General features: G+C 43.2%; 1 protein-coding gene and 1 pseudogene across 3 annotated transcripts; both read right to left on the reverse strand.

The window, feature by feature from the left end:
• Nucleotides 1–8,124: 8,124 nt before the first annotated feature.
• LOC144299292 (uncharacterized) lies at nucleotides 8,125–27,740 on the reverse strand. 3 transcript variants are annotated; one of them, XM_077874801.1, is made up of 8 exons: nucleotides 26,465–27,740; nucleotides 25,728–25,822; nucleotides 19,954–20,059; nucleotides 18,426–18,598; nucleotides 10,655–10,938; nucleotides 9,753–9,895; nucleotides 9,076–9,162; nucleotides 8,125–8,903 (listed from the first exon to the last, which is right to left on the reverse strand). In XM_077874801.1, the coding sequence occupies exons 5-8, from the start codon at nucleotides 10,868–10,870 to the stop codon at nucleotides 8,372–8,374; spliced, it is 978 nt and encodes a 325-aa protein (XP_077730927.1). In that variant the 5' UTR covers nucleotides 10,871–10,938; nucleotides 18,426–18,598; nucleotides 19,954–20,059; nucleotides 25,728–25,822; nucleotides 26,465–27,740; the 3' UTR covers nucleotides 8,125–8,371. The 3 variants fall into 3 exon arrangements, 2 of the variants coding, with proteins under 2 accessions (XP_077730927.1, XP_077730928.1); XR_013366000.1 differs by lacking the exon at nucleotides 9,753–9,895; XM_077874802.1 differs by lacking the exon at nucleotides 19,954–20,059.
• Nucleotides 20,066–22,553, reverse strand: LOC144299293 (peroxisomal trans-2-enoyl-CoA reductase pseudogene; annotated as a pseudogene).
• Nucleotides 27,741–27,787: the final 47 nt, after the last annotated feature.

Here is a 27,787-nt window from a genome sequence, read left to right on the forward strand (position 1 = left end):
TCTGGACAAAGAAACATCTTATGGTCAAATTAAGGTCGAGAAATGCCAAGAATTAAAAGTCATAATGAGACTCATTTTCAAAACGGAACTGATTCCAAACCCACTCCTTGGCAAGGTCTCCGTCTCCAAAATGGCAGCTTCATCTTCCTGGTTGCTTAAGCCCAGTGTCTGACAGCGTCCTGGATTCCTCTCTTTTTCTCGCTTATTTCTCATCTGAAAATCCTGCCATCCCTGTCTTCAAAATATATCTGAGATGCAATCAATCCTCCCTGCTTCCACGGCCACCATCCTGACCCAAGCCCATCTCCCTCCTGGTCTCCTAGTCTCCACTCTGCGCCCTATGGTCTGTTTCCCACACTATTCTAGCGGCCAGGTCTAAGACTGGATTTAAAGGGTGAGACCAGTTGGCAGAGAGGCAGCACCAGAGCCCCTTTATTCTTTAATTCCATTTGGGGATCATTCTGCCCACCAGGAGGTAAGATCTGAGGCCTGGACCCAGCAGGGGGCACGGCGTGCTCAGTTCTGGGGGATCTCAAGAGCGTTCTTGCCAAAGCCCAGTCAATGCTGACTCAGCTGGCCTCAAGGTCAGATCCCTGAGAGACAAGGTCACTGTATCCTCCACAGGAAGGGGCAGCAACATTGCAGGATGTGTTATCTTAAGCCACATCAGCAACTGCCAGGTCCCCGAAGTCCTCATCTACAAGAACAACAACCAGTCCTTAGGATTCCTGACTCATTCTCTGGTTCCAATTTGGGCACCACAGTCCCTCTGACTATTGCTGGGCTCTCAGCTGAGGACAAAGCTAGTTACTACTATCAATCCTATGACGCCTCAGTTGAGCCTGCATGGCTCAGAGTTCCAGACCCCGGAGTAAGTGACACACACAAACCTTTTAGCTCTTCTAGCACATTCATGACATCTGCTGGGTAAATCTTACTTTCTTGTCACCATGATGATTTTAAGTCAATTCTGGCATTTTTGTGGTTTTAGTGTTCACACCTTATGTATGCTGGCTCCACGTGCATCTCTGCCTTCCTGGCTGCTGGTGGCGTATTGGTAACTGTGGTCTTTATCCTTGGAAGTCAGTGTAGCTGGACCTAAAATCCTTCACTCATGTTTTCCTTCCCTGAATATCTTAAATATATCACTCTAGTTTCTTCTGGTATAAAATGTTGCTCTCAAGAAGTCTGATAATCTGATTTTTCTTTCTCTTGTGATTTTTTTTTTTTTTTTGCCTCAATGCTCCAAGTTTCTTTTTAAGTTTATTGATTTTTGCTAGAATACATCCTGGTGTCGGTCACTTGGATCAGTTTTCTCAGGTTTACAGTTTCCCTTGGAATATATGGTTTCAAAGATGTTTTTTCTAATTTAAGGAAAGGTCTCTCAAATCTGTACTATTTGTACTTGACTTTGTACTATCCTCTTGTTTCTTTTCAGAGTCTCCTATATTATACAGGTGTTGGCTCCTTGTGTGTGTGTATCTGTGTGTGTATGCACCTATCTTCTAAACTTGTAACTTTTTTCTCAAATTTATTTTGTCAGTCTGCTTATTTTACATACTTGAATGAGAAGAACACAGGTGGGAACTTACATAACCTGTCCTCAACCCTTCTATAAGGCAGTCATCAAATTTTCTCACAAAGAAAACCAGCAAGTCTCCTTATACCAGCATGGTGCGGGCATAAGGAGAAGACAAAGACAGCTCGATGAAATGTAATACAGCTGCCAGTCAAGGATGAACATATGTAATATCAATTGATTTTTCACAAAAGCACCAGAGCAATTCAATAGGAGAAAGCAAAGTCCTTTCAATAAGTGGTGCTGGAAACAAGTAAACTTCCATTTCCATGGACTAAAAAAAGTTAATGTAAAATTTGTAGACAGCAAAGGCAGTCATCATTAATGTACACATGATGATTCCATTTGTATGCAAACACCTGTGTTACCACCTTCCAGATGAAGACAAAGAAAATTTCCAACACCCCAAAAGGGACTCTTAGTGGCTGCCCAGTCAGTACTCCCTCATATTCTGCTGGTAAAGGTTGAATTTGCCCTGTGCTCTGTGTGTGTGTGTGTATACATGTGTGTTCAGTGTGGATTCAGGCTCCACTGAGGAAGCAGGGCCTGTAATCTCTTCTTGGGGATGCTGTGGGCATGTCCTTGATAGATGCCCAGGGTGTTGGCAATAGGACGCCAACTCTGACTCCGTGGGTGCTCAGTGCTCCCTGGAGTCCAGAGCTGTCTTCCAGCCCCTACCCAGGCCACCCTTCACAGGACCACCTCCCTATAGAGCACAGTGCTAAGGAGGGGAGCTGATCTGCACAAAGAGAATCTCCCTGCCTCACTGGGAGAATAGGAGAGATGGTGGACTGCTCATCTCCAGCTGTGGGGCCTTGGAGATAGGGTTAGTATTAGGTCTTTAAATGCTTAGAAAAATTCACTAGGGAAACCATCTAGGCATACGTTTTCTTTGTGAGAAAATTTAAAATCAGAGATTCTATTTTTTTAGCAGATATAGGACATTTTAGATTTTCTATGTGTATTCTGTTACCTTTTGAAATCTGTTTTCAAGGAATTTGTCTATTTCATTTGGTTGTCAATTTTATGGACATGAATTTACTTACATTATTCTTTTAAGCTCCTCCCTCTCCAAGACTGCGTTGTTCTCCATCTTTTCCCATTTCCACTCCAATTTCATTTCTCTCTGTGGATATCACTTGGCATTATTCTTTGGGGGTGGGGACAAGAGTGTTCTTTAGGGGTAGAGTCAGGGCCTAGGCCCTGAAGCAGCAGGGGCTCATGGGGCTGTCCCTGGGGTCCACTCACAGTGGGGGGCAATCAGGCCCCTGGTTTCCTGCATGCCAACCTCTGCTAAGGGTCCCTGGGGCCATGTCCCAGCCGGTGGGGTGGGGTGGGGATGAAAAGGATCAGGGGAGGGGCACCATTGTGCAGAAAGGATGACTTTCTCCCAGGGTGCTGGGGAGGGAAGGGTGGAGTCGCACCGTAGAAGTGGGGGGCCTGTGGGACCCAAGACAGGGCTTAGGTAGGTACTTTCTTCTGCTAGCTTTTTTTTTTTTTTAAGATTTTATTTATTAGAGGCACACAGAGAAAGAGAGAGAGACAGAGACAGAGACAGAGAGAGGCAGACAGAGACAGACAGAGGCAGAGGGAGGCAGAGGGAGAAGCAGGCTCCGTGGAGGGAGCCCGACATGGGACTTGATCCCCGGTCTTCAGGATTATGCCCAGGGAAGGCGGTGCTAAACCGCTGAGCCACCAGGGCTGCCCTTCTGCTAGCTTTATATTTAGATGCTCTTCTTTTCCTGGGTACTCAAGATAAAGTTAGGTTACTGATCTGAGATCTTTCTTCTTTTTTAATATAGGCACTCACAGCTCTCCATTTGACTCTGGGTGATGTGTTTGTTGCATCCCATAAGTTTTGGCATGATGGGGACGACTGGGTGGCTCAGCGGTTTAGTGCCTGCTTTCAGCCCAGGGCGCGATCCTGGAATTCTGAGATCGAGTCCTGAGTCAGGCCTCCTCCATGGAGCCTGCTTCTCCCTCTGCCTGTGTCTCTGCCCTTCTCTGTGTCTCTCATGCATAAATAAAATCTTTTAAAAAATAAGTTTTGCCATTATGTGTTTCCTTTTTCATTCCTCTCCACTATTTTCTCCTTGCGCTTGTAGCTTTTTTCTTTGACCCACTGACTTTTTAGGAGTGTGTTTGATTTCCACACACTTGTAAATTTTTCTTTTTGTTACTGACTTATGGCTTCATTCCTTTGTGATAAGAAAAGATATTTTGGGTGACCTCAGTCTTTGAAAATCTATGAAGACTTGTTTTGTGGCCTAACATATGGTCAACCTGGAGAATGTCCCATGTGCACTTGAGAAGAATGAGTATTCTTCTGTTGTTGGGTGGCATGTTCTATAGATGTTTACTAGGTTGAATTGGCTTACAGTGTTCTTCATGTCAATTTCCTTGTTGATCTTCTGTCTAGATGTTTTATTCATTATTGAAAAAGGTATAACTAAGTCTCCATTATTGTAGAACTATTTCTCCCTTCAATTCTGTCAATGTTTGTTTCATACATTTTGGACTCTGTTGTCAAGATATAATGTCCACTTTTGTCTTGAGACTGTTTTTTTTTAAATTTTTTTTTATTTATGATAGTCACACAGAGAGAGAAAGAGAGAGAGAGAGAGGCAGAGACACAGGCAGAGGGAGAAGCAGGCTCCACGCACCGGGAGCCTGACGTGGGATTCGATCCCGGGTCTCCAGGATCGCGTCCTGGGCCAAAGGCAGGCGCCAAACTGCTGCGCCACCCAGGGATCCCCTCGAGACTGTTTTTGACTTAATATGCACTTTTTCTGATATTGGCAGAGCTACATAAGCTACTTCAGTCTTTGGTTACTATTTGTATGGAATATATTTTTCCACTCTTTTATCTCAACTCTGTGTCTCTGTATCTCGTGAGTCTTTATATCTCAAATGAACCATATCTATGAATAATTTTTTAAATGCATTTTGCCTATCTCTGCCATTTGTAGAAAATTTAATCTATTTACATTTTTTAAAAGATTTTTTTTTATTTATGAGAGACACAAAGAGAGAGGCAGAGACATGGGCAGAGGGAGAAGCAGGCTCCATGCAGGGAGCCCGATGTAGGACTCGATCCCAGAACTGCAGAATCATGCCCTGAGCCAAAGGCAGTTGCCCAACCACTGAGCCACCCAGGTATCCCTAATCTATTTACATTTAAAGCAATTACTGATAAGGCAGGGCTTCTGCCATTTAGCTATTTGTTCCCTCACCTTCCTTGGGGAGACTGGATCCTCCACAAAGGCAAGGCTGCCACCAGCACCCCTGAAATCTTCATGCTTAGCATGGTCTCTGGAAGAGATGTTCACTGGAAGAATAATGAATGGACTGTTGCTTTTCAGACATAACTTTCTCCTCCCCTTGGGTTACTACCCCCAACTAGTCCAGGACAGCAACTTCCCAGTTATGATGAGTGTCTGAATAGTCCCCACCTGGCTTGGCGGGGGGAATACTTCAGAGTATTCAAGGGGTTCATGGCCTTTGTGTCTAAAAGGATACTTCCACTTGTTCCCTGCTCACCTGAGAAAAAAATCCTTGCTTCAAAGTAGCCCAGACTCCTAAGGTGGACAACAAGGTTGCTGAGATCTTGTCCTACCCCTTTTTCCCAGAGAGATGCTAGTGGAATCGTGGCCCTGTTCAGTTTGGTCACGGGTGCCATGCCTGGCAAAGCCTTCTCATAGCAAAAGGGTGAAAGTCCCGCTCCAGCATCTCTGCCTTCTGGAGGAAGTCTGGGTCCAGTCCAACACCCACAACACCATCTTGATGAAGATTCTGATGCTATCTTGACCACACAGTCTGGCAGCAGAGGAGTAGAGGGCCAAGGCTTAGTTTGATCTTTTTTAGGAGATAGAGGACTTGTCCATCTTTTGTTTTTTTTTTTTAAGATTTACTTATTTGAGAGAGAGTGTGAGAGCAAGTGGGGAGGGAGAGGGAGAGAGAGAATCTCAAGCAGGTGTCATACTCAGCACAGAGCCCAACGCAGGGCTCGATCTCACGACCTTGAGATCATGACTCAAGCCAAAATTAAGAGTTGGATGCTTAACTGACTGAGCCACCCAGGCACCTATGACTCATCCATCTTGCATAAACAGCTCAATACAAGATCTGTGCATTTTTCTATTGCTTTGTGCTTCCCCTGCCTTGGGCTCACCTCCTCTCTGGCTGGGCCACTGGCTGGACTGCACAATTATGGCTGTTGTTTGGGAACAGATGATTATGTGTTCTAGGGATCCTGTTCTAAGTCTTGAATCAGGTCAAATTCTTCAGCTTTGACCTTCTGTGGGGATGGGAGAGGTTGGCCTGAGAGGCTGCCTTTTAGGACAGTGTACCCCCACACAATAAACCCAGCAGAGGTTGGAGACCTCGAGCAAGGGCCAGATTCCTTTTCCTTAGGCCTATGTCCCTGTTGCCAGCCTGTCCCTCCTCTACCTCATCCATCCTTCTTCCCTCTCAGATATTCCCTCATTCCCATCCCTAGTACTCATCCATATTACCACCTATAGGAGGTATATAGCTCTCACTAATCAATCTCATCTTGATAAACCTTGGCCCAATCAGCTTTGTACCATCTCAGCCTCTCCTTTCTCACATGGCTCTAACTCTCTGACTCTCCTTCTCTACTTGCCTTCAACCCTAATGTTATGGAAACAAGCTCCATCTTGAGGAAGGGTAAGACTTGCACCATGGCCTTCACTGCCTCTTTGGTCAACTAGAAAAAGCAGCAAGAATCAGAGGTGAGAAGAGGCTCTTGGGGAACTCTTCCAGGTGGCTAAGAGCTGAGGCTTTGCCTCCCAGCATGTTCCAGATCGCACGTACCAAGTGCATGGAAGGGGCTGGGTTCCTTGCCAGGATGGAATTTGTTGCAGGGTAAAACAGAATTCTAGAGAGCACATTTACAAGGCATGTTGTCCCTCATAAGACAGGGAAGGAAAACTCAAGCCTCTACTCATACTCTTCAGAAGCTGCTTCTGGAGAAGCCAGAGCTGTGCTAACCTTGGTCTAACTCTGCATTAGAACCTGAAATCCTCAACTCTGCCTCTGCCTAGTGATAGAGCCCCACAATACAAGAACCCCAGAAAATGTGTTCTGTATAATTTCAGGAAAATTGAAGATGCCAAGCTTGGGCATGTGAGGCTAGAAGAGCCCTCACTGGGCAGACTTAGCTGAGGCACACATAGGAAGAAGTGAAGCTGATTCGGGCCCCCTGGGCAACATGAGCTATGGTCTGGGAAAGGCTTCTGACTGGCTTCCTTTGGTAGATGTCTTGCCTTCGATCATCAGGTAGGAGCCAAGAGGCAAGGCCCCCTCTTGGGGAATAGGACCATCCCAATACTTTGGGCTTCCAGGAACCAGGTGGAGTTCCCACCCCAGTACTGAGATTGATCCCTACTAGAAACAGACCAAATCCTCAAGACGTGGGTAGGACAGGGTAGAGGAGAGTCATTCAGTCTCTGGCCCTCTTCCCCCAGGCATGCAGGAATAACTGCTTTGTGACCCTTAGAATAGAACTATCTAGGAGGGGAAGATCAATTTATCAAGACGATGTAATAATTCTAAACATGTATGCACATGATAAAATATTCTCAAAATATATAAAACAGAAATTGATAAAACTACAGGGAGGAGTTAATAAACCCCTATATGGTGGGTGATTAGTACAGCTGTGTCGATTAGCTGTTATCACCTAATGAAGACATATACAGGGATCCCTGGGTGGCGCAGCGGTTTGGCGCCTGCCTTTGGCCCAGGGCGCGATCCTGGAGACCCGGGATCGAATCCCACATCGGGCTCCTGGTGCATGGAGCCTGCTTCTCCCTCTGCCTGTGTCTCTGCCTCTCTCTCTCTCTGTGTGTGACTATCATGAATAAATAAATAAAATCTTAAAAAAAAAAAGACATATACAAAATCCAAAACTAATATTTAGCAAACCAAATCCAACAGAATATTAAAAGGACATGTCATAATCAGGTTATATTCACTCCAGCAATGCATTTTAATACTAGAAAACCCATAGGCTGAAGTAAATGAAATTAGGTTTGGTCAAAAATAAATGAAAGAAAAAAAATACTATCATCTCAATAGAGGTAGAAAAAGCATTTGGTAAAATTTAGTAGGAGAAGAAATAAGAGATTAAAAGCATAAGGTTTGGAAAGGAAGAAATGAAGCATAATTACTTGCCAATAATATGATCTTCTACTTAGAATACTGAGAAAAATCAATTGAAAAATTAACAGAAATTACAGGAGAAGTTTACAAGGTGACTTATACAATCAATACATGAAAGCCAATCACATTTCTATATACCAGTAATAAGCAGAAAATTTAATAATAAAAACTATATACCACACCAAAAAATTATAAGATATCTAGTGAAAATCTATAAAAGTTTTTGAAAACCTATATGGGGATACTTATAAAACTTTAAAAAATAAGTTTAAAAAACGAATAAATAATAGCCCATGTTTACAGATAAGAAAACTTTTTTTTTTTAAGATTTTGTTTATTTATTCATGAGAGACACAGAGAGAGGCAGAAACACAGGCAGAGGGAGAAACAGGCTCCATGCAGGGAGCCCGACATGGGACTCGATCCCGGGTCTCCAGGATCACGCCCTGGACCGAAGGCAGGCGCTAAACCTCTGAGCCACCCAGGGATCCCCCCAATTTCCTTCTACCCAGAAGCAAAGACAAGAAGAAAAAAACCAACGAGTGTCCAGAGGGGCATGCTGAGGAAAAGAAGAGCTCCCCGAGGGCTGGGCTCCTGGAATCTCTGTCACATGCCCAGGAGACGGGAACAAATGGGTGTCGGAACCGGGCTGAGGCTTGCAGCTGAGGAAGGAGAGCACAAAAAAAGAAAACCACACACACACAAAAAAACACACACACACAAACACACACACACACACACACAAAATAAAAAATGAAAAATAAAAATAAAAAAAAGGAAGGAGAGCACAGAACCCCCCAGGAAGCCTGGGGCCCCAGGCGAGCTTCCAGACCCCTCCACCCCCGAACCGCCCCTCTGGAGCTGCAGTAGCCACAGGGGCAGCTCCACTGCATGGTCTCCAACAGCTTCTGCAGCCTGGTCGGCGTCCTTCAGCTGGCAGTGCTTCAGGTACAGGTGCTGCGGTGTCCCCGAGACCTCCTCCAGCAGAGTCTCCAAGGGCCCAGGGACCATGTACGACAGGTTGTCACCACTCAGATCCAGCTTCTTCAGGGAGGCGGTGTGAAAAGTTCTGAGACAAGTAGGTGATGCCCACGTACAGGAGCGGATCTCCAGGGAGTGCAGTGGCTCCTGCAGGTGACTGAGGAGAGAGGGTGCGGCTCTGTCAGGGGAGGGCCGGGCCGGCAAACACCTGCCTGTCCCTGTCGGGGCCAGTCCTGCGGCAAGCACCTCACCTGGGCTGCCATTTACCGATAGATTTAGGAGTATGTCCTTTGGTGTACCAAGGATTGGCCCAGTCTCAACAGACCTACCTCCTAGGTTCTCTTCCAACGCCCCCGACACAGTTTCTCTGGTGAAATGGAGACCACATTAGTACCTGGTAGGACTGCTGACAGGAGCTGTTTGGAAAGAGATTATATGACCATAAAGAATCCATAGCATAAGCTTGTTTTTTATACAGGTTTGGGTTTGGGGGAGCTTAGCTTGGCTGGGGTGTGCAGAAGGCCTCCACCCAGAAATTTCTGGGAGGCAGCACAGAGCAGATGTTTCCCTCCCATAATCATCCTGGGAGCCGTGCACACTCCTCTCCAGGGCAGCACAAATACCAGGACTGATCTGTGTTGTCTCTAGTTCTTTCCTCAGGGCCCAGCACAATGCCAGGCACTCAGCAGAGCCCAAAAGTATTGTTGAGGAAATCGCTGCATGCATCTTTCCCCATTAAATTTCTCTTCCTAAGGAGATCCCAGCCACTGGCTACAGGGGAAGCCCAAGTTCCCAGACTGCCTGCGATGCCATGAGCAAGTAAGGAGAGCCACCACTTCCTGTCTTACCCTCTGCCCTGACTTGACTTGAGGGGGCATCCTGGGTACTTTTTAGAGGACCCTGCCCACCCCTTCACCTGAGCACTTGATGCAGGTTGCCTGACAGGTAGGAGTAAGAGTAGAGCTTCTGAAGGTGACCCAGCTTGCTGAGCTATGACAGGAAGTACCTGGAGGGCTGCTCAGGCTCAGAGGAGAAGGCCCAGTGGTAGCAGGCCAGCTTGAGGCCTTGCTGGTTGCAGATCCTGCCCAGCTGGGTGGCAAACAGGCTCTGCTCAGACAGTGCCCAGAACCAGTCAAACACCTCCAGCTCCTGAATGAAATCTAGGTTCAGGATTTTCAGGATCCCTATAAGGCTATTAAAAGGCATTTCTTTAATATGCAACTTTCTACTGCAGAGAGGCAGGGACCCACAGCTCCCTTCCACTTTATTCAGGAGGCCAGAGAGGAATGTATCTAACTTGAGGGGCCTTCATAGGAAAAGATCCATGTGTAATTCCACTAGTTCTTGCAGACTCTGCTGGCTTGGGCTTGGCCCTGGCCGGGGGCATCACTGTGAATGGTAACCAAAAAGGGAACCTGGCCAGGGCCTCAGAGGCGCCTTTACCTTGGACCTGTTCGGAGTCCAAGGTCAAATCCAGCACCCTCAGTTCTGACCTCCTGTGGAGATGAGAGCGGTGTGAGGAGATGCTGACATCTGGGGAGCCCATCAGGGCCCAGGGTAAGCAGAGCAGCAGCAGCAGCAGCAGCAGCAGCAGCCCTGGGCCACTGTGGAGTCTAAGTCCCCAGTCTCAGCATCAGCCCTTCCTAGGTGCCCCCCTAGTCCTCTCCTCTCTAATGGGTTTTTCCCTTCCTACTTTCCAGTCCCTATTCCTCACACAACCTCTACCACAATCCCTAGAAGGTAAAAAGCACACCCCTTAATGCTCTTCAGCTACACCATCAACCACTTCACGCAGAGATCCTCACTCACAGCCCTAGCAGATTCCAGTACTCCCTCCCTTCCTTCCCAGCTCTACCTCCAACTCAGAGCTCTTTCAGCACCCATACTTCAGTCCAGCAACCCCCTTACCTGGGACAAGTCCTCTGGGCAGGGCAGGCAAGCGCAGCTTGCAGGCTGTCTTGGTTGGGCCACTGTACAATCAGGGAGCCCAGGTGGAGAAAGGGGAAGGACCAGACCTGCACCAGTGCCTTCAGAGCCGCCACCTTTTGGCAAAAGCAGCCATGAGCAGTGGTGGGAAGTACTTGACTGTGAACTCTTCCAAGGCAGGTATGGGTGAAGCCTCATTGCTCAGGAGGCTGTGGGCTGCAAGTTCCAGGATCTTGGGTGGTGCAGGATTGCTCATCTCCATGGACCTGGTGAAGAGTCAGGAGACTTGTTGCCTCAGCATCCCCCCAAGTCAGCACGGAGGCTCCAAGTCCTTCATGTCCATCGCAGGACAGATGTTAGCCAAGGAACTGGAGGCCTCGCTCCACCCTCCATTCATGACTCCACATCCAGAGTTTGGGTCTTGCAAACCTGACTCTGTGACTGTCTCCCCCAACCCCCCACCCCAGGCACTGGTGGCACAGGGCCCAGAACTATCTCAGGGCCTTTACATTTACTCTTCTCTCTGCCTGGAAGATTTCTCCTAGAAATCCACTTGGCTGGCTCCCTCACTTTATTCTCTTTCAGTCTCTGCTTATATTTCCCCTTGTTTGAGAAGTCTTCCCTGAACACTGAACACTCACATAGGATAACACTCCCGTCCCTTAATGATGACTCTATCCTACTCTGCTTCATAGCTCTTGTACTACCACTTCTACCCTACCACCCACTCGTTCAAACACACACACACACACACACACACACACACACACACACACACACGTATCATTGCTTGTTGTCTATCTCTGTTAAACTGTAAGCTCCATGAAATAAAAGAGGTGTCTGCTCTTATCATTGCTGTAGTCTGAGGGACCAACATATAACAGGCAACTGAGGCATATTTTAAGTGCATTACAAGAGCAAGTCTGCACATTGTAAGCTCACCACAATCCCACTGATTGAGCTTAGGGTGACGGAGGATGGAGGTTTTCTTTCTTTCTTTCTTTCTTTCTTTCTTTCTTTCTTTCTTTCTTTCTTTCTTTCTTTCTTTCTTTATTTTTTATTGGTGTTCAATTTACTAACATACAGAATAACCCCCAGTGCCCGTCACCCATTCACTCCCACCCCCCGCCCACCTCCCCTTCCAACACCCCTAGTTCGTTCCCAGAGTTAGCAGTCTTTACGTTCTGTCTCCCTTTCTGATATTTCCCACACATTTCTTCCCCCTTCCCTTATATTCCCTTTCACTATTATTTATATTCCCCAAATGAATGAGAACATATAATGTTTGTCCTTCTCCGACTGGCTTACTTCACTCAGCATAATACCCTCCAGTTCCATCCACGTTGAAGCAAATGGTGGGTATTTGTCATTTCTAATAGCTGAGTAATATTCCATTGTATACATAAACCACATCTTCTTTATCCATTCATCTTTCGTTGGACACCGAGGCTCCTTCCACAGTTTGGCTATCGTGGCCATTGCTGCTATAAACATCGGGGTGCAGGTGTCCCGGCGTTTCACTGCATCTGTATCTTTGGGGTAAATCCCCAGCAGTGCAATTGCTGGGTCGTAGGGCAGGTCTATTTTTAACTGTTTGAGGAACCTCCACACAGTTTTCCAGAGTGGCTGCACCAGTTCACATTCCCACCAACAGTGTATGAGGGTTCCCTTTTCTCCACATCCTCTCCAACATTTGTTGTTTCCTGCCTTGTTAATTTTCCCCATTCTCACTGGTGTGAGGTGGTATCTCATTGTGGTTTTGATTTGTATTTCCCTGATGGCAAGTGATGCAGAGCATTTTCTCATGTGCATGTTGGCCATGTCTATGTCTTCCTCTGTGAGATTTCTGTTCATGTCTTTTGCCCATTTCATGATTGGATTGTTTGTTTCTTTGCTCTTGAGTTTAAGAAGTTCTTTATAGATCTTGGAAACTAGCCCTTTATCTGATATGTCATTTGCAAATATCTTCTCCCATTCTGTAGGTTTCTTTGAGTTTTGTTGACTGTATCCTTTGCTGTGCAAAAGCTTCTTATCTTGATGAAGTCCCAATAGTTCATTTTTGCTTTTGTTTCTTTTGCCTTCGTGGATGTATCTTGCAAGAAGTTACTATGGCCGAGTTCAAAAAGGGTGTTGCCTGTGTTCTTCTCTAGGATTTTGATGGAATCATGTCTCACATTTAGATCTTTCATCCATTTTGAGTTTATCTTTGTGTATGGTGAAAGAGAGTGGTCTAGTTTCATTCTTCTGCATGTGGATGTCCAATTTTCCCAGCACCATTTATTGAAGAGACTGTCTTTCTTCCAGTGGATAGTCTTTCCTCCTTTATCGAATATTAGTTTCCCATAAAGTTCAGGGTCCACTTCTGGATTCTCTATTCTGTTCCACTGATCTATGTGTCTGTTTTTGTGCCAGTACCACACTGTCTTGATGACCACAGCTTTGTAGTACAACCTGAAATCTGGCATTGTGATGCCCCCAGATATGGTTTTCTTTTTTAAAATTCCCCTGGCTATTCGGGGTCTTTTCTGATTCCACACAAATCTTAAAATAATTTGTTCTAACTCTCTGAAGAAAGTCCATGGTATTTTGATAGGGATTGCATTAAACGTGTATATTGCCCTGGGTAACACAGACATTTTCACAATATTAATTCTGCCAATCCATGAGCATGGAGTATTTTTCCATCTCTTTGTGTCTTCCTCAATTTCTTTCAGAAGTGTTCTATAGTTTTTAGGGTATAGATCCTTTACCTCTTTGGTTAGGTTTATTCCTAGGTATCTTATGCTTTTGGGTGCAATTGTAAATGGGATTGACTCCTTAATTTCTCTTTCTTCAGTCTCATTGTTAGTGTATAGAAATGCCACTGACTTCTGGGCATTGATTTTGTATCCTGCCACGCTACCGAATTGCTGTATGAGTTCTAGCAATCTTGGGGTGGAGACTTTTGGGTTTTCTATGTAGAGTATCATGTCATCGGCGAAGAGGGAGAGTTTGACTTCTTCTTTGCCAATTTGAATGCCTTTAATGTCTTTTTGTTGTCTGATTGCTGAGGCTAGGACTTCCAGTACTATGTTGAACAGCAGTGGTGAGAGTGGACATCCCTGTCTTGTTCCTGATCTTAGGGGAAAGGCTCCCAGTGCTTCCCCATTGAGAATGATATTTGCTGTGGGCTTTTCATAGATGGCTTTTAAGATGTCGAGGAATGTTCCCTCTATCCCTACACTCTGAAGAGTTTTGATCAGGAATGGATGCTGTATTTTGTCAAATGCTTTCTCTGCATCCAATGAGAGGATCATATGGTTCTTGGTTTTTCTCTTGCTGATATGATGAATCACATTGATTGTTTTACGGGTGTTGAACCAGCCTTGTGTCCCAGGGATAAATCCTACTTGGTCATGGTGAATAATTTTCTTAATGTACTATTGGATTCTATTGGCCAGTATCTTGTTGAGAATTTTTGCATCCATGTTCATCAGGGATATTGGTCTGTAATTCTTTTTGGCGGGGTCTTTGTCTGGCTTTGGAATTAAGGTGATGCTGGCTTCATAGAACGAATTTGGAAGTACTCCATCTCTTTCTATCTTTCCAAACAGCTTTAGGAGAATAGGTATGATTTCTTCTTTAAACGTTTGATAAAATTCTCCTGGGAAGCCATCTGGCCCTGGACTCTTGTGTCTTGGGAGGTTTTTGATGACTGCTTCAATTTCCTCCCTGGTTATTGGCCTGGTCAGGTTTTCTATTTCTTCCTGTTCCAGTTTTGGTAGTTTGTGGCTTTCCAGGAATGCGTCCATTTCTTCTAGATTGCCTAATTTATTGGCGTATAGCTGTTCATAATATGTTTTTAAAATCGTTTGTATTTCCTTGGTGTTGGTAGTGATCTCTCCTTTCTCATTCATGATTTTATTAATTTGAGTCTTCTCTCTCTTCTTTTTAATAAGGCTGGCTAATGGTTCATCTATCTTATTAATTCTTTCAAAGAACCAACTCCTGGTTCTGTTGATCTGTTCCACAGTTCTTCTGGTCTCGATTTCGTTGAGTTCTGCTCGAATCTTTATTAACTCCCTTCTTCTCTTGGGTGTAGGATCTATTTGCTGTTTTTTCTCTAGCTCCTTTATGTGTAAGGTTAGCTTTTGTATTTGAGTTCTTTCCAGTTTTTGAATGGATGCTTGTATTGCGATGTATTTCCCCCTTAGGACTGCTTTTGCTGCATCCCAAAGATTTTGAACGGTTGTATCTTCATTCTCATTAGTTTCCATGAATCTTTTTAATTCTTCCTTAATTTCCTGGTTGACCCTTTTATCTTTTAGCAGGATGGTCCTTAACCGGAGGTTTTCTTTCTTCACTCATGAAGCATCAGGTTAATTTCAGGTCACTTATATTCTTTCCACGGCCTAAACCCTCCTTTCTTCCTAGGCTTCCTAGGCTTTCTTCCTACACTTCCTAGGGAAGTGTAGCCCCATCCCATTACCCTCCAAGGCCACCCAGGCTACAGAGCAGATCTTTGTGCTGTGACAGAGATTTTCTAGACCCGTGCTGTCTGATGTGAAAGCCATGAGACACATGTGACAACAGACCACTTGAAATGTGGCTCATGGGACTAACTCAATTTTTAGTTTTTTTTAATTTCAATTAATAGCTACATGTAGCTACATGCTACATTTTTGGACAGTACAAAACTAGAATCTATAGAAGTCAGAGACAGGAAACATTCATTCGTAATCTCACCAAGCTATGAAATCCACTCCTATGATGCTATTATGGCGTTGGCAAGAAAACTGAGAAATATAATATGTCCCTTTTTAAGGAACAGTGAATATTGGCAATTATTGGCCAATCTCACTTTTTTATAAAGATATTTATTTATTTATTTATTTATTCATTCATTCATTCATTCATTCATGAGAGACAGAGAGACAGAGAGAGAGAGAGAGAGAGAGAGAGAGAGAGAGGCGCAGAAGCAGGCTCCATGCCAGGAGCCCAACACGGGACTCAATCCCAGGACTCCAGGATCACGCCCTGGGCCAAAGGCAGTTGCCAAACCGCTGAGCCACCCAGGGATCCCCTCACTTTTGAAGCTGGATGTAAAAGTCCTAAACAATGAAACACTGACAAATCGTTCTCTTAAAAAGATGATCATGTATGATTGATACCAGGAATGCAAGAAGGGTTAATGTCATTAATTATTTAACTGTGTCAATGGCGACAGGAAAATCAAGTAAGGGATAGGAAGAAAATTCCTGAACCTGATATTTAGTAGTGGTGTTCTATATACACTGCCTTTAAAGTCAAATAAGAGCCACCATTCACATCCTGCACACCTGATGCACCCTGCACGTCCAATTCAGGGAGTGTCACTGATCCAGGGCCCACCCTGTTGCCCACAAGAATCCCTGGCAGCCTGGAGCAAGGGCCACACCTCACATGTGTTGCTCTGCACCAAGGACTGCGTGCAACAGACTAGCTCCTGGGAGACACTTTGGTTTGAGGACTTGCCAAGGACTTTGCTGAACCTGCTTGAGAGTGCCTGGTGGATCTGGCACACTTCCACCTCACCTTGCCTCCCTAATTGCCTCATCGCCTATGTCCATCTGTAGCTCTCCAAGCCTTCCTTGGCTCCTTCCTCATTTTCCTTCATAGACAACTCCCCTAGTAAAATCCTTGCACATTTTCCTATCTTAGCATCTGGTTCCTGTGGGGCCTGGACTAACTCAGATGTCATATCGCCGCTTCTATTCAACACTGTACTGGACATCCTGTCACACTTTTACAAGGAAAAAGGTTGTATGAGAACAGGAAAAGAAGAAACAAAAGTGCTAATAAATGTAGATCATATGACTCTTTACACAGGAAATCCAAGACAATCCTAGACAAACCTACAGAATAATAGAGTTCAGCCAGGTTGTGTCACATAAGATTGACATATAGACATCAGTGGTGCTAGTATGTATCAGTAACAACCATTTGAAAAATGTAATCGTCATGATTATAAGGTCCCAATCACAAGTGTACTAGATGGTCCTTAATAAAAGCAACAACAACAACAACAAAACAACAAAATAAATAAATAAATAAATAAATAAATAAATAAATAAATAAATAAATAAAAGCAACAAATGTTTCTCAAGATGTCTTTAAAAGATTTCAAAATTTTGGACCAGAGTATATATAACGTGACAATCACTTAAATTGACTTTTAACTTTCTTATAAGTTTTAGATAATAACAACCATAACACACGGATTGTTAAGACAGCAAAAGGACACTGCTGGGGGGCTGCATGGTGGTGCAGTCAGTTGAGCGTCCAACTCTTGGTTTCTCCCAGGGGTTGTGGGATTGAGCCCTGCAGAGGGCTCCAGGCTCTGCGCTCTGCATATAGTTTGCTTGAGACCCTCTTTCCCTCTTCTTCTGCCCCTCCCCACCACCCTCTTGGGCTCTCATAAATAAATAAATAAATAAATAAATAAATAAATAAATAAATAAATAAATAAATAAATAAATAAAGTAATTAAAAAAGTACACTGTTGGGAGAAATAAAATTTTTTTTGGGGGGGGGAGAAATAATTAAATAAAATCTCCTGTCAGGGGATCCCTGGGTGGCTCAGCGGTTTAGCACCTGCCTTTGGCCCAGGGCGGGATCCTGGAGTCCCGGGATCGAGTCCCACGTCAGGCTCCCAGCATGGAGCCTGCTTCTCCCTCCTCCTGTGTCTCTGCCTCTCTCTCTCTCTCTCTGTCTATCATAAATAAATAACTCTTTAAAAAAAATCTCCTGTCAACCCAGTACAACCCCTTCACAAAATGTAGACAAGAATGAAAGTTTTGTTATTAAGCATTAAACCAGACCATGATGCATATCACAGGCATTCAGCTAAAGAAATTGGAATGATAAAGAAATCTCACCCTTTTAGATAGCTAGGCAGAAACAATCCATTACATACATACAACTGTCTTAGTCCAAAGGAAAAATTAAAACTTGGAGCCAAGTGCTTGGACAAAACTTCCACAGAGTTAGGGAGACAGAACCCCACACTCCTCTGTGTTCACCTTTCACAGAGGTGGCTCCAGAAAGACACACCTAGAATGCAAAACGGGCAAAAGGCTTGTTCAGCTTTTTAAAAGATTACATATGTGTGAAAAGAACAAAGAAGATTAGGATCACAAATTTTCTTTTTTTTTTTTTAATTTTTATTTTATTTATGATAGTCACACAGAGAGAGAGAGAAGCAGAGACATAGGCAGAGGGAGAAGCAGGCTCCATGCACCGGGAGCCCGACGTGGGATTCGATCCTGGGTCTCCAGGATCACGCCCCGGGCCAAAGGCAGGCGCTAAACCGCTGTGCCACCCAGGGATCCCGGATCACAAATTTTCAAAAGGAAATGCTGGAAAGAAAAGCAGGGGAAGAAAGTGTTCTTTCCCTTTTGGCACGAGGGACACATCAAAGTTCTTGAGACTAAAGCAAAGTTATTTGTTTTGTATATTTTTTAATTGGAGTTCAATTTGCCAACATATAGTGTAACATCCAGTGCTCATCCCGTCAAGCGCCCCCCTCTGTGCCCATCACCCAGTCCCCCCGTCCCCCCGCCCCTTCCACTACCCCTTGTTTGTTTCCCAGAGTTAGGTGTCTCTCATGTGCTGTCACCCTCTATGATATTTCCCACTCATTTTCTCTCCTTTCCCCTATAATCCCTTTCACTATTTTTTATATTTCCCGAATGAATGAAACCATATAACGTTTGTCCTTCTCCAAATGACTTACTTCACTCAGTGTAATACCCTCCAGTTCTATTCATGTTGAAGCAAATGGTGAGTATTCATTGTTTCTAATGGCTGAGTAATATTCCATTGTATACATAGACCACGTCTTCTTTATCCATTCGTCTGTCGATGGACACCGAGGCTCCTGCCACAGTTTGGCTATTGTGGACATTGCTGTAAAGTAAAGTTTTTAGTTAGAGGCAAATTCATAGTCAGATTCTTCAATTACTAAAGAACACTGAACATATAAACTCTACAATTCATTTAATAAGAATAAAATCAACCACAAAGGCAGCAGAAGAAAGGGCATAATTACGAGCACTTGAAGATAAAATAATTAGCAGAAAAACAGCATTAGGAGAAAAATAGGCAGACTGTAAAGAAGAGAAAAAGAACTAATCAGAATTAGAAATGGCAAAGTGACTATACCTATGGACACGGATCATATCATGAGAACCAAGAGAAACAAAGACAGAACGAGCAGCACTATCAGTATTTTGTTGATGTTTGAATTAGGACAAGCATACACACTATCAACATTGGGAAAGCTGTGGCCAATGCAATATGACATGTAATGCTGGTGCTCTCAATAGCAATTAAAAGAAAAAGAGATAGAAAAAAACCCATGTATTTCAGTGGAAAACTATGCATCCTTTATAATGTATACCCTTTTAGATTATCAGATTCTAGATTATCAGCTCAGATTCCTGTTCATTATCTTTGTGCGATTTTGTAACTCCTTGTATGTTGTAGGTAACTGATAGATATATAATTCTATCTAGCCTGGTAGTGACTTTCCACTAATTTCCACCTGTGGAAAAGCAGTTTTATCTTTATTCATAATTCATCTCACCATCCCTTTATGTCATATAACTGCACTGTTTGGATTCTTCTTTTGAATTGGCTAGAACATCTGCCTCACATATTCACTTTATAACTCTATATGAGAGTCATGATTCTACCTTTTTTACCAATAGAAAGCTAAAAGAAAAAAATTTTTTAAAGGCTAATATAATAAGAATATTTTTATTGATGTGACTGGATGGGAATGTTGAGTATATCCAGCAAGAACTGAATAGTAAATGTACAATGGCAAAGTAACTTAGACACATGAAAGAAACCACACCCTAACCAGGCTATCACTAGGGATGACATTAATAATAAATATGTGAAATAAAATTAAGAATAGCAAATTATTGATGTAATGGAATAAAATTAACAAAACTAAAGACTTGTCAAAGGGCAGAAAGCAAATATTGAAAAGATATAAATTCTTAACTTATTGTTATAATCAGAATATTTTTGGTAATCTGTCTAAATAATTATAACTTTAATCTAGAAGAAACAACAAAACAAGAGAATGCTAAAAGATACTAACTTTACCAGATATTTGCATAAAGTAATATTGACCCAAGAACAAAAACCAACTGATGAACATAAATAAAGGAAGCTCTCCCAAGAGCTCACTGTATTATTGAAGGATCTAGTCTTCAGGGGATCCCTGCATGGCTCAGGGGTTTGGCGCCTACCTTCAGCCCAGGGCGCCATCCTGGAGTCCCAGGATCGGGTCCCGCATCGGGCTCCCTGCATGGAGCCTGCTTCTCCCTCTGCCTGTGTCTCTGCTTCTCTCTCTGTCTATCATGAATAAATAAATAAAATCTTAAAAAAAAGAAGGATCTAGTCTTCAGTATCCAGATTGTTGACTACAGATAGCTAAGACAAAAAGACGAGCTTCTTTGGAGAAGATTCCAGTGAAAGGTGGCTCAGCAAAGTGAGGGAAACTGCCTGTCACAGTTAAGGTTTAGGCAGCAGGAGAATCTGGCAGCTAACTCTTCGTCCTCCAACCTCCACTCTCAGAGCTTTCCCACAAATCCAGCAGCAACAAACCCTCCGCAATGCTTCCCTGTCTCAGGGACACCTGGGTGGCTCAGGGGTTGAGCGCCTGCCTTGGGCCCAGGGCATGATCCCGGATTCCCCGGATCGAGTCCCACGTCGGGCTCCCTGCATGGAGCCTGCTTCTCCCTCTGCCTGTGTCTCTGCCTCTCTCTCTCCCCCCCCACCCCGTGTCTCTCATGAATAAATAAAATCTTTAAAATAAAATGCTCCTCTCTTCACAAACATCGGATAGCTTTGAGAGAGATGAATTTGTAAGATGCGGGCAGCCCCGGTGGCGCAGCGGTTTGGCGCCGCCTGCAGCCTGGGGTGTGATCCTGGAAGCCCGGGATCGAGTCCCGCGTCGGGCACCCTGCATGGAGCCTGCTTCTCCCTCTCCCTCTGCCTGTGTCTCTGCCTCTCTCTCTGTGTCTATGAATAAATAAATAAAATCTTTAAAAAAAAAAAAAGAATTTGTAAGATGCATCACATAGGAAAGAAAAAAATCCACTACCAATAAAACACCCAGTGAGGGTAAGGCCCATACTGATTACTGAGATGCCAATCCCTGATGTATCCATGATGCACAATGAATAGGACTTTTTGGTAGGTGGACGTATAGCGTGAAAAAATAATTTTCTAGAGGGACACCTGGGTGGCTCAGCCGTTGAGTGCCTGCCTTCGGCCCAGGGCGTGATCCTGGAATCCTTGGTTCGAGTCCCACATTGGGCTCCCGGCATGGAGCCTGCTTCTCCCTCTCCCTCTGCCTGTGTCTCTGCCTCTCTCTCTGTGTGTCTCTCATGAATAAATAAATAAAGTCTTTAAAAAATAATAAATAAAGTATGTTAATTTCATTCATAAAAAAGTCTTTAAACACAGGCTAAACAACATTGGTTGGGGCTTAAGAATGCATTTATTTCAGGAATAGTTTCTGCTTGGGCATAACTGATAACATTCAAAAGGCAGAAAGTGATTTTTCCGTACAAATTATTATAACTCTAAAGTACCAAAGGGCATTCTGGAGATACTAAGACATTTGGGGATAAAAAACATATGTAGTTTCCATAGCTTGGCTTTATTCCTGAAAGACTCCCTCATCCTTTTGACAACAGAAATATCCCCCGCTCGCTAAGGCCAGTTGTATATCAAATACTCCCATATACAAAGACTGGCCCCATCCCCATCCACCAATTTTCCAGTGATAAGAGAAGCTACAGGAGACAGCAGGAAGCAGACCAATAGGGAGATCTCTCAGGAACTCCAATTTGCTTCGCTGGAATTTTCTTAACCGTCCAAATACGTCTTTTGCCAAAGAGCCATAGTTGTCAATAGCAGTCAGGGAATAAATGACGCCAGGGGCAACACAGTTGCTCCTTACTCCGTTCTGGCCTATTCTACAGCCAAGGATTTGGTGAGATTGTAAACACCTGCTCTGGCAGCTGCACTATACACAAGTCCTGGAAATCCATTTTAAACAAGGATAATATTATTCAGAATGGATCCTCCATGCTCTTTCATCCAGGAGTTGTAAACTGCTCTCCACATGTAGAAGGTGCTCATCAATTTGGTTTCGATCACAGCATGCCATCCCTTTGCACTGATGTGTTTTACAGGAGACCTGAACTGACCTCCTCCATTGTTTACAAAAAATTGATCTTACCATAAATATCTAAGGTGGATTTGACCAAATTGTTCACCGCCTTTTCTTTGCAGATGTTGCATTTTATGGGAGTGACCTGAGCCTGGTGGGCTCAGTTCATCTGCAGTAGATTTTAGTCAATCAAAGTTACGTGACGCAATGACCACATTACACCCCAGCTGCAAGATCTTGGTCATGATGGCCTTTCTGATACCTGTGTCCCCTCTGGTGATGATGGCCAGTTGGTCTTGCAGCAAGCCAGCAACCAGCCAGCTCTTGCCCTTGTCCCAAGTGCCCATCTCCACCAAGCATCTGAGTCTTAGGAGTGCTAAAGTCACTTACATGGTAAAAAATAATAATAATAATAATAATAATAATAATATTTTTTACTTTATTTATTCTTGAGAGACACATACACAGAGAGGCAGAGACATAGGCAGAGGGAGAAGCAGGCTTCCTGTAAGGAACCCAATGTGGGACTCCATCTCTGACCCCGGGATCATGCCGTGACCCGAAGGCAGAAGACACTCCACTCCTGAGCCATCCGGGTGTCCCTACAGGAAAATTTTTATGTTTAAAAAAAAATCAATAGCCTGTCTAAATTATCTCATTTTATTAAAAATAGATTATCATTTTAAATACTGATATTCCATCAGAAGTCTCTTATTGACAGTTATTTTGAATTTCAAACTATAAATAACCCAGAAATAAATTTTGTTAAATGCCTTTATCCAAATTTCAGGTTATTGAGTATATGCTTCCTTTACATCTTTTTCTCCTTTATGGAGATGATCATGTGGGATCTCTTCCTCTCTTTTGTGTCAATATGGTGAGGTTTGGTTTTGTCTTTTTTAAAGACTTTATTTATTCATGTCAGAGAGAGAGAGAGAGAGAGAGAGTGACAGGCGGAGGGAGAAGCAGGCTTCATGCAGGGAGCCCGATACGGGTTCGATCCTGGGTCTCCAGGATCAAGCCCTGGGCCGAAGGCAGGCGCTAAACTGCTGAGCCACCCAGAGATCCCCAATATGGTGGGTTTTATTAAAAGATTTCCTCATATTGGACTATCCTTGCATTTCTAGTATTTCTCACTTAGTCACATGCTATTATGACTATCAATGCCATTGCACCAGTATTTATCAATGAGATTCGTCTGTAATTTTCTTTTAGAGACCGTTTTGTGAATTTGTGTTTGGGATTTTTTTTTTTTAGTGAAATAGCTCTGTCAATTTTGATCTGTGTTGGACTTTGACTTGAATCTAGTGTGGTCTGGGGTGAATGAGCTGGCTGAATGACAGACCCTATCCTGTGATAGGTGGAAAGAGGATACTTCCGTGAAAAACTATGCATTGCTCATATCTTACTTGTTCAGTCTAGTCTTCACTATTTCCTAGTCTTTCATGGTTTTTAAGCTACTTCAGAAGACAAGTGATAGCAATGCAAAATAATTCTTGTCTCTGGACATGTACATTCTGTCCTATTCAATTGACTTCTCCTCACTAGCCGGTTAAATAAATCTTTAACACTTGTTCGTTTTTGTATCTGCATGAGTCATGATTTTATCATTTTTAAATAATCTATTTTTATTGTAAAAATATATTTATATTATGTATATTTATGTAAAATATACATAAAATTGCCATCTTAACCATTTTTTAAAATATGCGGGTCAGTGGCATTAAGCACATTATTGTGCACCCATCACCACCATCCATCCCCAGAACTCTTTCATCCTACTAAATTGAAATTGTACCCAGTAAATAATAACCCTCCATTCCTCTATCACCTAAGCTCCTGGGAAACCACCCTTCAACTTTCTGTCTTTATAAATTGGACCGCTCTACGTATCTTTGTAAGTGTGCTAGGAGGAAATACTTCCTACCAATTCAGATGCAGTGATCTAGAGACTATTAATTAACTGACAGATTTGGGATCCCTGGGTGGCGCAGCGGTTTGGCACCTGCCTTTGGCCCAGGGCGGGATCCTGGAGACCCGGGATCGAATCCCACGTCAGGCTCCCGGTGCATGGAGCCTGCTTCTCCCTCTGCCTGTGTCTCTGCGTCTCTCTCTCTCACTGTGTGCCTATCATAAATAAATAAAAAAATTAAAAAAAAATTAACTGACAGATTTACAGGAGAAAAGACAAGATTAATTTACACACTCACGCAGGAGCATTCAGATGAAGAGGCTCCCTAAAGAGCTGGAGATAGACGTTTATATACCAACTGAACAGGGGAAAGCGATGGAAAGCAAAGAAAGAGCTTCTCTGGAAAAGACTAAGGAGCTTTTAGGAAAACAAATGGAAAGTATAATATTGTCATGTTTGCCACTTCTCAGATGCAAGTGGTCCAGGCTGAGAGTGAAACTACCCCAAAGAGGGATTTATGGCAGCTTCTCTCTCAGAAGGATAAGCCTTTAGTCAGATACATGAGACCCAGAAAGGCTTCTGCATTTGCTGTGTCATAAATGACTTCAGTTTAAAATAACCTTGCTCCAACTCAAGGGGTATAAGTGGATCCATACAAGTGGAATCATACAGTATTTGTCCTTCAGTGACTAGCTTATTTCATTTAGCATAATGTCCCCAAGGTTCATCCATGCTTACAATGTGTTAGGAATTACCTTCCTTTTAAAGACTGAAATAAAATTCTGCTGTACTTATATATTACATCGTGTTTATCCGTTCATCCATTGATGGACACTTGAGTTCCTTCCGCCTCTTAACTATTGTGAATAAATGTGCTTATGAATACAGCTGTACAAATTCTTCAAGACCCTCCTTTCAATTCTTTGGGGTATATACCCAGAAGTAAAATTGCTGGATATATATTTTTTAAGATCTTATTTATTTATTCATGAGAGACACAGAGAGAGAGAGAGAGAGAGAGAGAGAGAGGCAGAGACACAGGCAGAGGGAGAAGCAGGCTCCATGCACCGGGAGCCCGATGTGGGATTCGATCCCGGGTCTCCAGGATCGCGCCCTGGGCCAAAGGCAGGCGCCAAACCGCTGCGCCACCCATGGATCCCCCAACAGGTTTTAATATTTAATTGTAAAGGTGGGCAATAAATCTAAATTGTGGTATCATTATGATTTTTTCTTTTTTAAAGAGTTTACTTATTTCTTTTAGAGAGAGAGAACACAAGTTGAGGAGGGAGAGGGACAAGCAGTCTCTGCACTGAATGTGGAGCCTGATGTGGGATTTGACCTCATGACCCTGAGATCATGCTCTGAGTCAAAATCAAGAGTTGGATGCTCAACCGAGACACCCAGGTGCTCCTCATTGTGATTCTTAAAACGAGAGATACACAGTGACTTATTTTTCATGGCAAATATTTTTAGATCCATAAAGCTTTATGGTAATTATCCATGTGTTATTTGTTTTGGTCATGCTGTCAAATTTGTAATAAAGCTTCTTAACCCAAAGGAAAAATAAAGTTATGTGTAGCAAAAAAATTTTTTCTCTCTGTAGTGTGTTTGAATCTATTAAGATATATATGCTCCAGGGGCATCTGGGAAGCTGTCAATTAAAATGTTTGCCTTTGGCTCAGGTCATTATGCCAGGGTCCTGGGATCAAGTCCCGTGTTGGGCCTGCCTGCTGCTCCCCCTACTATTCTTTCTCTGATTGATAGATAAATAGATAGATAAATAAATAATCTTTTTAAAACAGATATATATGCTCCAAACAAACCTTAAAGAAAAAACAGCAAAATGTTATTGTTTTCACTCTTCACACACTGCTATAAACATTCTCATTAGCTCACACAGTCCTTCCAGCTGGCTTACGTATACTTACTTCCCTTCGGCTTCAGGGATTGGGGGAATGGCTGGAAGTGCACACGAGGCTCTTTTTGTGATAAATTGTAAGCAGGCATACATTCAGCCAGAAGCCTTCCAGATTGGTCATATAAAAACATGGAGAGCAAAAAGAAAATGGAACTGAATGACTACCAAATTTCTACTCAGTACAGAACATTTTAGACTTACAACAGTAACTCTAAAAGCTCCCATTAAGCACGTTCAATATTAGTTTATAACCATTATCTCATTTAATCTTCACACACATACAATTTATGTGGTATATAGCATCTTAATTCCCATTTCAGAGCTGAGGAATGCTCTGCTTGAGGTCATGCAGCTAGTAATTGGAGCTAGGGGTTCTTAACATTGCATACTCTTTTCACCCTGGGGATGCTACTGAACTCAAAGGGCAGTTCTGAGGATTAGATGTGCTGAGGCACATTGTTTCCTTAGCCTCCTGCCTGCCATGGAGTAAGTAGTCATTATATGATCGCCATTAGTATTGAATCATTACTATTTAATATTAAATTATATTAATACAAATAAAACAATTAAGTTATTAATTGTGCATATCTGGGTCCTATGTATAGGTTTTCCAACCGTTTTATTCAATTCCTGTACTTCAAGATCATATAGCACACAAGTGAGAATATCTCCAACTTTGTGATTATAAATTAATAAAGGGTTAAGACTAGGAATACAGAAGTACTCACAGTTCAAATTTTAACTCACCATTTGTGAAATTGTGGGTCAGGATGATGTTGTAATAGGTAATAGGGCCATCCTAGTTGCTGGACAATGTTCTGGTCAGGAGTCCATCGGCAGCACTTTGGGATGGGTACTCCATTCTGGAGTCTGACTTTCAACACTTGCAGTCCAGAAATTCAACTTAGTCAGTCTATGGAAAATTACTGAGGCTCTTGGAAATTATTAAAATGAACCAAACTAACCAAATAAGTAATCTTTAAATCATATTATCAATTGTGTATATATAATTAGAGACATACCTCTCCTAGAAGGGGCTATTCTATCCCCTTATTGTCCTAGCAATGAGAACAAATTCTTGCTCACAGGTGGTCCATTGGAAATCACTTCCCTAACCAGAGTTAGGGAATCTCCCTAACCAGAGTTCTTCCTCCCCAAATCTCACCGAAGCCTATTATGTGTTTTGTTTTCTGGTAGCAGTTATCACTACCTAAAATTATCTTACTTCCTCCTAGATTGTCTGCCTTCCTCCATTAGAATGGCAGGTTCTCTGATGTTTGTTCACTGCCATATCCCTAACTTCTAGAACAGAGCTTGACACATAGCAGGAACTCAATATATGCTTGAATGAATTAATGTCATCTGGAGGTTGTAAACCCAAGTTAGATGCAAGTCAACTTAAGCTTCTTTCCCTCAACAGGAAATAGTTGCCCTGTCACTGAACTGAGTTTAGGGACAGTCCTCAGAGATGGGTCGGCCCCCTCGGACTCAGACCCCAGAGCAGGTGGAACCTGGCCCAGCCCAGTGATCTGTGTGTCTGCTCTCTCAGCTGCCCTCCAAAGCCCTGGGATCGACTTGCCACACTCACTTGCACCCTGAGCCACAGCTTCTGGTATAAGCAGAAACCACGGAGCCTCCCAGTTTCTCTTATTCCTTTCTTCAGGTTCAAGGACCCCTAAGGCTCTGGGTCCCTAGTTGGTGTTCTGGACCTAAAGATATGGGCATCTGCTTATATCTAACTCTAACCTGTTGTGGCCCAATGATCTCCTCCCTGCAACAAAGAAGGACTGAGATATGTAGATTGAGAACTGTGATCCTTCTTGGTTGTTAAAATAACTTACAAGTTATTATGGTACTAATTTTGGGGAACAGCAATGGATACTGAGTTTGTGCTTAATGCTCATCGACTGTTCCCCTCCCATATTCCCATTAAATATGTTTGAGAACTCAAAAGGCTAACTCCCAAGACCACCCTGAAATAGAGTCCTCCAGTCTTTTTTCTTTTTTTTTAAGATCTTATTTATTTGAGAGGGAGAGTATCTGAACACAGGAGTGGGGGGTAGAGGAGAC

This window comes from Canis aureus, chromosome 27, assembly GCF_053574225.1.
Source record: "Canis aureus isolate CA01 chromosome 27, VMU_Caureus_v.1.0, whole genome shotgun sequence".
Taxonomy (NCBI): domain Eukaryota; kingdom Metazoa; phylum Chordata; class Mammalia; order Carnivora; family Canidae; genus Canis; species Canis aureus.